The sequence below is a fragment of the Plectropomus leopardus genome, chromosome 6, assembly GCF_008729295.1.
Source record: "Plectropomus leopardus isolate mb chromosome 6, YSFRI_Pleo_2.0, whole genome shotgun sequence".
NCBI classification, from domain to species: Eukaryota; Metazoa; Chordata; class Actinopteri; order Perciformes; family Serranidae; genus Plectropomus; species Plectropomus leopardus.
The window spans coordinates 29,607,798-29,619,166 of NC_056468.1; the positions used below are offsets into that span (position 1 = coordinate 29,607,798).

Below are 11,369 nucleotides of genomic sequence, written 5' to 3' on the forward strand. Positions count from 1 at the left end.
TAACACATAACAGCAAATTTATTTTCTGCAGCTGTTGACGACGTTAATATGTGCCAATGTGTGACAAGGTCTTGTTTACCATTATATATGTTTCTTCTTTTTTTTCCCCGCCTAACGTCTTTTCCTCCATGTATGCCAGCTAACTGAAATCATGTTTGAATAGAGTTTGAATCTATATGAAAAAGAGGGACAATTATATTTTGCTATGTATCTTTTAAAAGTTGTGGAAATGTTGTCCATGACAGTGCGTGTGTGGGAACCCTGCATTTACATTTTTGTCATGACATTAACAAACACTTTCTTAATCCTGTAAATACAGAGACCATGATATCCCGGGGAAGTTTTTATAAGAGGATGTTTTGGAGCTGAGTCACGACAGCTTAAGGAGAATCATAGAGACAAAAGGTGAGAGGAGGAGGAAGCCTGGAGTGATGAAGATGTCCTGTGCAGCTCCGTGGAGCTCGTTCGAGCAGAGAGCCTGCTCCAGCGTTTGGTGAGTCTCCGCACTAATACCTGGAAAACACAACACACGATGTTGGAAGATATGGACAAAAACAAGATCACTTTCATAAAGTTGAATGTCTCTAAATAACCTCACCATGCTGGGACCACTCCTTCCAGACTTGCAGAAACTCGGCGTCATGTTCTCCTCCAGAAACTGTGTTAAATGTGAAACAAATGGCCATTCAGGACTGTCATTCTGAAAAGTATGTTATACTCCAGGTATGAGGAGACTCTGCTCTTACCTTTGGCGTGCTCGGTCAGCAGATGCTCCAGATCCCTGAGAGCGCGGGTGAGGTTCTCCAGTCGGTGCTGCAGGTGGAAGTTCTCTTCTTTCAGAGTGTGGATGGTGTCGTGGAGCTCATAGGCCAAGCTGCAGCGTGAAAGCTGAGAAATTAACCACAGACCTGTGGTGAGTTGCAAGATGGAAAACATTGCAGTATAATTCATTTGCTCAGTTAGTAAAATCCACTGCTGGTCACAATCGCTGTGCAGCTCCAGAATGATTCAAACTCAGGTGAAAGTGGAAACATTATTCAAAAGCTTGACTGTTTCTGTGTCAGAATTGATTCAGTGATGGGGAGCTAAATGCCATTGGCCCATTGACCACTCTAAAGGATCAATTGTTCTGTTTTGGAGCTCAAATTGAGAGGCACAGGCAGAGTTGTTTTAAGGTTAAGAAAAATCTTCATCCCTGTAAGCAGCTTTCAGTGAACACTGTATTCGCTGCGGACTCATGAGACAATCATAAATGACAAACAATCGCACAAAGGATGAAAAGCACAAAGCCCACTAATGCAGATTATCATTAAAACATACAGCTTTTATTTTATTATCATATAGTTTTGTTACTATGCCAACCACCACCTGACACCATGGAAAGATGGTATTTATTTATGTCTAGTTATAATCCTATAAAAGGTGCAAAATTCATGTGACATTTCTGTGACCACTTGGGAAAAAAAAGGCTATATTATTAAGAAATTTTAATTCTTATCTACCAATTACTTAGCCATCGCTCTACACATAAGCAAGACTTTTACAACTGTTTTGGACCAACTTGGACCAATCTTTTTTTGAAGGCAAGAAAATAAGTGACATAGTGAAAAATGACCTCAGGGACACACGGTAACTTAGAAAAATGACAGTAGCCTATTAATACGAACAAATGAATGAATGAGTACTTTATTTTCATATCTGCTCATTAACATTACCCATCCCTTATGGTATTATTCAGACACATTTACCAAAAATAAACATTATTAGTCTGTTAACCCAAAATCATCCAATAGCACTATACCTGAATATCATCATCAGGTAAAAAATGACAAAACTTCACACAGCCAGCACTTCAAAAGTTATATCCCATAACAACAATGACAAAAATTAATAATAAAAAAATAATATGACTTATAATAATAGTAATGATAATAATAATAACAACTATAGCTGCACATAATATAAGTATATAATCAGAGAGAGTCAACATGGCTATAAAATAGCTTAACTGATGAATATTGTATTGTATGTATTTTTTAAATCATTTTATGGCTTATATAAATTGATTACTTTGCACTGGGTACAAGGTAAAATTGAACACAACTCAAAAATGTAACGTATTTTAAATGTGCAATATGTGTCGATGTCATTAAGGAAACCATTACAGTAATTTGTATAAATATTTGACACATTTTAAAGAAAATATGAAGCGCACTAAATGGGAACAGAAATGTTGCTGCATAACATGAATGGCTGATATTTAACGTGGCTTTTAGGAGATGATTTTTTTGACAGAAAAGGATTTCTTGGTTAAGAATAGATTAAAAAAACATATTAGTTTGGGTTAAAATTGCAAACTTCTACCGTGTGCTTTACGATAAAATTTTACTGAATGGCAACATTTGGAAAAAATACAGTTAAAAGTCTTTGCTGAGTAATAAATATAACGTTTGTAAAGAAATAAAGCCGTTATTTATTTATTTGTTTGTTTACAGGGTGCAGTGGGCGGGGCTGGTGGCGGAAGTGCTTCAGGGAAACTTTCATCATCATCCGGGTCACTCTCTGGTCACCGAAGATCCAAGATGGCGACTCACATGTCGAGGTGTAGAGGCTGGAGTCGTGTTCAAAGGTAGTACACGTTTCAAATAAATGTCGTTAAATTAACGCTAGACTCGTTTTAAACACCGACAGACAACATAACCGATATCTCCTGTGTCACGTCTCTTCCTGACGCGTGCAGCGTCACAACTTTTGAACGTCCTCATCTCACAAAATTAGCTTCTCCGTTAGCATGATGCTAACTGTCAGGATGGAAACTGTTACATCAGGAGGGAACAAAGCCAGTAACTTTAGAAATAAAGGACGTGTGTTTATGGTGATTTGCGTACTAATTTGTAAGATTTTGGCACGTTGAGCAGAGCGTTTGTTGGTAGCTTAAATGTTTAGTAAACGCTGCATGTTTGGACTGAAGTTTGAGATGTTATCATGCTGTATTGCGTCACTCTTATTATGCAGCGACATTTGTGTTCACGTGCATTATTTCAGGGACTGAGATTGGTCAGTGTGTTAAATATTTCCAAAAGCTCGTATTATAATAAAATAAAGAATAAAAGTTACGAGGCTGAAATGTTGCTTCAATACAGAAAGCACCCTACCATCAGTTATGTTATATAACGTTACTATCTTTCAAATCATACTATATCTTATATCCAATAGTTTGAAAGTTATTATTATTTATACAGTAGTATGTTGTGATTTTAGTATCATAAATCAGAATCAGGTTTATTGCCAACTACGTTTTCACAGCCAATAAATTTGCTTTTTTGTATTGGTGTATAACAGTAAATATAGTTTGAAAAAAAGACCAGAAACATAAATGTAGAACAAAAAAAATACAATAGAAATAAAAAAAATACTATGAAAAATATGTACAGGATATCTGTTTTAAAATGAAGGAGCTGAACATTGTTAGGTGTATTAGTTTTGTACAAAAATGTCCAAATTGTTGTTGGTTACGGGATGTGCATAAGTTCATTGTATGAAGTAAATCAGATGAACAATGGAAAGAGATATTATAGCTGCCGAGGGTCAGGGCTGGGTATTTTGAAGAGCAAGTTATTCTGTTTTTAGTCGTTACTCTCCAAAATACTGGAAACAACCTGACGGAGGATCTGAGAGGAGCTGGAAATACTGATATTTTTAAACATAAACTTAAAACCTGACTTTTTAGTCTGGCTTTTATGTGGTGTCTTACAATAAAAAATGTTTTTTACTTATTCTATAGTAAACACATTTTCCATTATATAAATAAAATTTTATTGATTGATTGATTAATTAACAGGCTGTATGCCTCACTATGTGGAAGTAACTGGGATTTTGTTTTATGTGCAACATCATCAAGGTTAAACATTTCTTTATTGCTTTCCTAATTTTGTAAAACAAAATATAATACATACATACCAAGGCAAATTTATGCCTTGGTATGTATGTATTATATTTTGTTTTACAAATACCTCCATACCCCTGACATATTTTTTGTCAGTTTTCACCCATGTGGTCCACTGGCGTGGTGCTGAAGTATGACATAGTATATGTACGCATTATCAGATGTAAACAGACTTTATTTGATCAGCCCCAATGTCACCAAATCAGCTATGTGCGTCAGAATCCGCTTGATATCAATATCAATACCATCCCAATGTCAGAGCAGCTACTTTTACTTTTTTCTTAACTCTTTGAAACCTGGAGCAGCATCACTTTTCTTGCACTGCTTTCAGACACCTTTCACAAGAATTTAACCCTTTAACCCCATGAGCAAATTAGTGCAGTTTAATGGGACAAAAGGCAGTGAGCAACTTGGTTGTAATGCTTCACAAATTACGAGAAATTATTAAATTTACAAAATCATTTTTAAAAAGCTATCGGGAATATGTCTAGGGGAAAAAAGCTAAAAGCTAAAGAAAAACTATATTTATAATGATTGAAATGACATCTTTAAAATGTTACAAAATTATTCAATTTTTTAAAGCACTTTTTCTAGGTCATTTTCTTGTTTTTAGCTTTCTTCTTCTTTTTATTTGCTTTTTTAATTATATATTTACTAATTGATTTTATTTACTAAGTACTTTTCTTTTACTATTAACATTTTTGCTAATTTTTGGTCATTTCTTATGTTTCTTATTGCCATCTTCTGGGGTTTCCTCAGGTTTTTAAAGGGTTCAATATAATAAGAATGCTACCATTTCAACCTTACAATTTCATGCTTCTTTTGCTCATGTTAAAGATGTAAATACTGTTTTCACAACTGGCCTACGTGCTGAGAGGAAGTTCATCATAGCTTTCTTTATTTCAAAGGTTTGGGATCGCAGCTTACAGAAAGTACAGCAGTGGAGGCGGATACCCAAATATCTCCCTCTCGGCACCTCTGCCTGGGATCCCTAAGCCAGTGTTTGCATCTGTGGATGGTCAGGAAAAATATGAGACCAGGATCACTACTCTAGAAAATGGCCTCAAAGTTGCCTCCCAAAACAAGTTTGGCCAATTCTGCACAGTTGGAAGTAAGTTGCTGCTGTTTTATGCAAATAACAATCAGCTGTCTTCAGGATGTGGCTGACATGAATAAAATGAGTCTTTTGTCTTTCTTCTTTTTAGTTTTAGTAAACTCTGGATCCAGACATGAAGCAAAGTACCCAAGTGGAATAGCACACTTTATAGAGAAACTCGCCTTTTCTGTAAGTAAAATAAAGTACACATAAAGAAAGGTGGAGGAGGTTGTGGTTTGTGAGGTGATGTTGTCGTTTTTATCTTCAGTCCACAGCTCAGTACGGGAGTAAAGATGAAATTCTCCTCACGCTGGAAAAACACGGAGGGATATGTGACTGCCAAACATCAAGGTATGTAGTGTTTCAGCACTTCTCTGTGTTATAAAATCTAATGTTCTGTATTTCTTACTATTCCTGCATGATCTAATTCTTTCTCCTGTTTGAGACTGAATGAATACATTTTTATCAAAATCAGAAATGCTTTATTGATCCCTGGGGGGAAATATTGGTTCGCTACAGTCGCCCTGACGCCAGCATAGAGAATTATCGCAAGTAGAAACAAGTAACAACACAAGTATATAAAACATAAAATAGAAATACAGTTAGAGTAAACCATTGGCACAGTATGTTCATATTTAAATATTTAAAATAGTGTATGTATATTGTGTTAAGTATGTAAGTGTGTTCAAATATAAATAAAAAGACAATTAGCACTAATATGTGAATATTTAAATTATAATATTGATAGTGTGTGAAGTGTGTAAAATATAAAACTGTGCCTTTTGCCACAATGCAATGTATAAAACTAGTATGCAAGTTAAAAATATAAATATTTGATATATATGTGAAGTATCGTTCACTTTTCCGTGCAGAGATACCACCATGTATGCAGTGTCTGCTGAGGTGAAGGGTCTGGACACGGTGGTCAATCTTCTCTCTGATGCTGTTCTGCAGCCTCGCCTGCTGGGTAAGTCCACTCTTATATTAACTGACATCTCAGAGGAAACTGTGCCACGGCCTGTCTGAGATCATCTGTGTTTGTTTACATGCAGATGACGAGATCGAGATGACCAGAATGGCGGTACGCTTTGAGTTAGAAGATCTAAACATGAGGCCCGATCCTGAACCTTTACTCACTGAGATGATTCATGCCGTGAGTCACGTCATTTGTTAAGACCCTCCAACATTAGCTCTCTTTGAAAGTGAATCAGCCGTAGTCGTTCAGTTAATTTATAACTACGTTTGTTTTGGGGGTTTTTTTCAGTTGTTTAATCATTAATTTTGGAAATTTTAAGTTCCCAGAATCTCTGGCTTTTTGCGGTACCTTTTTCTCTGGAACAGATTTCATAATAATATGAAACCATGAAAGGCAACTTAATGCGACATTTTTAAAGTTCAGCAAAATTTAGTAATTTTTTTTTACCAAATAATTAACTAAAATTATTAATCAGTTACCGAATCAAAACCTATGATCATAACAGCATCCTATTTCAGCTGTTTTTAATACTATGGAAGCCCAACATCACCAGTGTGATTAAAAAGGTCCTGTTAAGTCATAATAGCAAGTTTTTTCAAATAATGACTTATGACTCAAAGACTTAGTATCTCAAGTACTTAGAAACTTTCAAAATAAGGAATTAGTATCTTAAAACAGTTGACTTTCTCAGAATATTTACTTAGTATCTTTAAAAAAAAGAATAAAATATCATCACATAAATGATTTGGTATCTCAAAATATGAATTGTTTTATCAAAATGATCTAAAATTATGATTTAGTGACAGTTTGAAGAAGCTAAGCCATTATTACTGATTATTACTGATTACTGTAGCTCTATTTTTTCCTTCAATATAACTGTGACTGCTAATTGTTTGTTTCCAGGCTGCATATCGAGGCAACACAGTCGGACTGCCTCGCTTCTGTCCTGCAGACAACGTGGACAAGATTGACAAGAAAGTTCTTCACAGCTACCTGCGTAACTACTACTGTCCTGAGCGGATGGTGCTGGCTGGAGTGGGAATCGAGCACGAGCAGCTGGTCGAATGTGCCAGGAAATACCTGCTAGATACAAAGCCGGTGTGGGGAACGAGCACAGTGGCCAACGTGGACCTCTCTGTAGCCCAGTACACTGGAGGCATCGTCAAGGTGAGTTATTGGTTTTGTTTTGTGCCAGATCTTGTCTTAAATGTTGTCTTCAAGTTGTAGAATAATAATACCTTTTTTTTAATCTTTTAGATGGAGAAGGATATGTCAGATGTCAGCCTTGGCCCCACCCCGATCCCAGAGCTCACCCACATCATGATCGGCCTGGAGAGCTGCTCCTTCTTGGTACGTTTTGGCAGTTACCTGTCTGTTAGGGCTGTACCGAATTTCATTTTTTTTACATTCAAAGCCTCTATTGAATATTTGAATGTCTGCTGTCATATTTCATGACGTGATCATCCAAAAGAAAAAACAGTCCTTTGATTTAAGTCGTTTTTTATGAAATCCACTTTAATAATTAAATGTAACTTATAGTGCTGCTAAACTGCTGCTAGAGCAAACTGATTTTTGAGCGCATTGAAAATATTTATTTTAAGACTAAACACCAACAATATGGATTGAAGCAGAACATTTCATTACATAAAAAGTGTTGTGAATATTGGAAATCATTTCATCAATCTTTTTATTGGATGTATTGGAAATGTTTGGATCACGCAAGTCGATAACAATCCCATGTAGCCAACACTTGAATCTAATTCTATGAATGGTAAAATACTTATAATAATAGTGAAGCCCAATCTTCATCTGCAGTTTTGCAGAAACACTGGGTTTGAACTGAATAATTACACGTGCCAAGGTGCAAAGCATTTGAATGTTAATTCAGAATTTAAATATCAACTTTATAAATTAAGCTTTAAACAATTCTTCAGCACACAGTGTTTGGCATAAGAAGCGTACTCAGTGAAGGTGTGGATTTATTTTTTAATTTTTTGTAAAGTGAGAAGTGAGCATATCAGTTTGCAACTGATGAAAGTTGGTGTGACCATCGTTAACTCTCGCAAAAGTTAATGAAGTTCACGCTCTATGTTTTATGACACTTGGCGTGCCAGTGTTGTGGCTTAGACTGTTTCCCCATCAATATGCTTCCCCCTACCTAAATCTGAAACAAGCGTCTCCCTTTTCATAACCACAGACGGAGGCACTATTTGACGGAGGATCACACTTTGCAACTGGCATATTAGATGTTCATATGAATCAGCACAGATTCCAATGGCGGAAAAACATTGTTATGTAATTTGTGCTTGCTGGATCTTAATTCAAATCTTAGTTCAAAATTCAAATAGAGAGCCATGAATGCGCACTAGTTCATTTTAATCTGTGTGAACCGAGTTTGAGCTCACTGTTGTGAAGCAGCCTTACCGAAGAGTCTCCAATCTGGTGTCTGACACATCAGCTGCAAGCCCCTAAAAAAAACATTGTTTGTTTTCACAGGAGGAAGACTTCATCCCATTCGCAGTGCTCAACATGATGATGGGCGGAGGGGGCTCCTTTTCTGCGGGAGGACCTGGGAAAGGCATGTTCACTCGCCTGTACCTGAACGTGCTCAATAGGTGAACGTCTCGTAAACTCCCATTCAGCTTTGTTTCTGATAATCAGAATTCACTTATATATCGCCACTCAGTTTCGCTAATGGTTACTCTTGTCTGTTGTATGTAGACATCATTGGATGTACAATGCCACCTCTTACCATCACAGCTATGAGGACAGCGGTCTGCTGTGTATCCACGCCAGTGCAGACCCCAGACAGGTTTGTACAGACTCAGGACAGCAGGGTTCAAATGTCTTATTCTGTATTTTTACATCCAAATGATGTTCATGCAGAGTTCTTATCATTACATACTTTGATCTCCAGGTGCGGGAAATGGTGGAGATCATAACCAGAGAGTTCATTCAGATGGCTGGCAGCGCAGGAGAGGTAATGCCTACATCTCACTATCAGGCAATCCACCACAACTTTAGCATTATTGATAAAAGAAACAAAGGTGTTGAACCATCCTGAGAGCTTTTCCTCATATTTTTCCTGTTTATCCAGATGGAGCTGGAGAGGGCAAAGACTCAGCTCAAGTCCATGTTGATGATGAACCTCGAATCCCGGCCGGTTATTTTTGAAGATGTTGGTCGTCAGGTTCTTTCCACAGGAAAGAGAAAGCTGCCGCATGAGCTGTGTGATCTAATAAGTGAGTATTGAACAAAATTCAGTTGTGTTTCTCAGTGATTCATCCAAACTCACGGGAGAAGGGCCTTGAAGTTGTCATAAATACCTGTGTAAATGCTTATATGCACAGGAGCGTAACCTGACATAAATGCGAAATACTTGCCTTGGAATCTCAGATTTATTCATATTGGCGGCAATGTGCATTTACAACACTGCCGGGATCATATTGACCAAGAGCAAGTACTCTGTCATAGGTAAGTTATCGTAGGAGTTACTGTAAGCTACTTTATTGCATGTCCTTGAAGCCTAAGAGAATTTGAGTTTCTGGTAAAAAGTTAAGCAGTGTATATGTCTCGGGCTTTAATTGTGAAATGTAAGAAAGGAAGGAGTGGATCTGGTTCGAGCGGCCTCTGTCAAGGTCGAAAGGAGTAATACAGGGTTCCCATAGTCATGGAAAACCTGGAAAAATAATGGACAATCGCATTTTTTTTACAGGTCTGGAAAAGTCATGGAATCAGTAAAACTCATTGAACGTTTTGGAAAAGTCATGGAATTTTGTTGTGTCATGCAATTGTAACATTTTTTTTTTTTTTGTGGAGCTGACTTTTCCTACCTGAACCCCTCCCCCATGTATGCCAGCTAGCTGAAATTATGTTTGAATATGTTGAATCTGGTATAAAAATATTCCGGGTCCTTAAAATGTCATGGAATAGTTTTGAAATTTTGTCTATGAAAATGTGTGGGCGTCAGACTACGGAGCCTCAAGCACGACGCAATCGGTTGATTCATTGCGTGCAAGCTTAAAAAACTTTACGAAGAAAAGAAAATTAAAAAGAAGAAATAGTTTTATTTTCCTTGCTTATATATGTCCTTGTGTCTTCACAATTAATAATTTCCAGGCAACGTGACAGCCAGTGACATCAAGAGAGTAACCACGAAGATGCTGCGCAGTAAGCCGGCAGTAGCAGCTCTGGGAGACCTGACGGAGATGCCCACGTACGAACACATCCAGGCCGCCCTGTCCAGCAAAGACGGACGTCTGCCCCGCATGTATCGCCTCTTCCGGTAGACCTCACTGGCATCACAACATCACTGTAAATAAACTGGAAGATTTCACTTCAATTAGTGTTCCCTCCCACCACAGAACTCGACACAGCTCACTCTGGGAGGGGACTAATACCCGGGCTCTCGGCTGAACCTCTGAGAGTGGATTTTAAAGAAAAGTTACATTTTACTCGACAGTAACGGTAGTCTACATACAGTCTACATATCTGTGTTTATTGTTTGTGGGCTGGAAGCCATATTTCATTATTTACAGGGGGGTTTGCAGAAGTTTGGTCTTAAGGGCAGTTCATCCCAAAGCCAAAATTTTAGTGTTAACTTCCTGATTCAAAACCCAATATTAACCTGTTATTTTAAGTTTATGAATGAATGGCACACTGTTGACGTATCTTCACTGTGTCTCACAACCCTTACAGTGTCTAAACTTCCTTTCTATTGAACTGTTATTTTTCTCTCAGCTTGTACACGTACCATCTCCAAAAGTCACCGAGCTCCACTTCGAGCCTTTTCCACAGTTGATTGATCAGAAAACAGTCAAAAAATCATACTTTTTATTCAACAGCACTTCATTGGCTCTTAACAGGCTCAGTGAACTCCACACACAGCTATGGTAAACAGATTATTAAAGGAATTCTTGTATAATTTTGGATAAATAACAACAACTGAGGCCAATTTGTCCTCACAACTGAAATCATGGTTTCTGTCATCATGTTTCATGTGCGCTGTTAGAAGACAAATCCAAAGTGAAACCTGTTTTTTGTATTTATGTGGTTGTGTCGATGCCCTTGCAAATTAAAAAAAAATATATATATATAAACGGGATAAATTAAAGGAATATTCGACTTAAAAGATCTCTATATATGATTCAGAGTCCGAGCCAGGATTGTCTGCGCTCGGCTCTCAGAATTGAGGTGGTTGAGCTGGCAACAGTGTTGAAGGAGCTAACAGTGTTAACCTGGGGAGAAACCAGAGGGTAGGTTCTCCTAGATTTATAATAAGACCTAGATACTGGATGCCAAGATGGCGCCTATTCTTTCCCATGGAGTTGCTTGCCTAGTGCACGCCAAAA

At 37.4% G+C, this 11,369-nt stretch overlaps 1 protein-coding gene across 1 annotated transcript; it reads left to right on the plus strand.

Moving 5' to 3' along the window:
* Positions 1 to 2,554: 2,554 nt before the first annotated feature.
* Positions 2,555 to 11,149, plus strand: pmpca (peptidase, mitochondrial processing subunit alpha). Its single transcript, XM_042488028.1, has 13 exons — positions 2,555 to 2,629; positions 4,855 to 5,057; positions 5,152 to 5,231; positions 5,311 to 5,393; positions 5,915 to 6,009; positions 6,095 to 6,195; positions 6,922 to 7,185; positions 7,276 to 7,368; positions 8,515 to 8,633; positions 8,740 to 8,830; positions 8,936 to 8,998; positions 9,116 to 9,260; positions 10,138 to 11,149. Exons 1-13 carry the CDS (start codon positions 2,583 to 2,585, stop codon positions 10,305 to 10,307), a joined length of 1,554 nt encoding a protein of 517 aa, XP_042343962.1. The 5' UTR covers positions 2,555 to 2,582; the 3' UTR covers positions 10,308 to 11,149.
* The last annotated feature ends 220 nt before the right edge of the window (positions 11,150 to 11,369 follow it).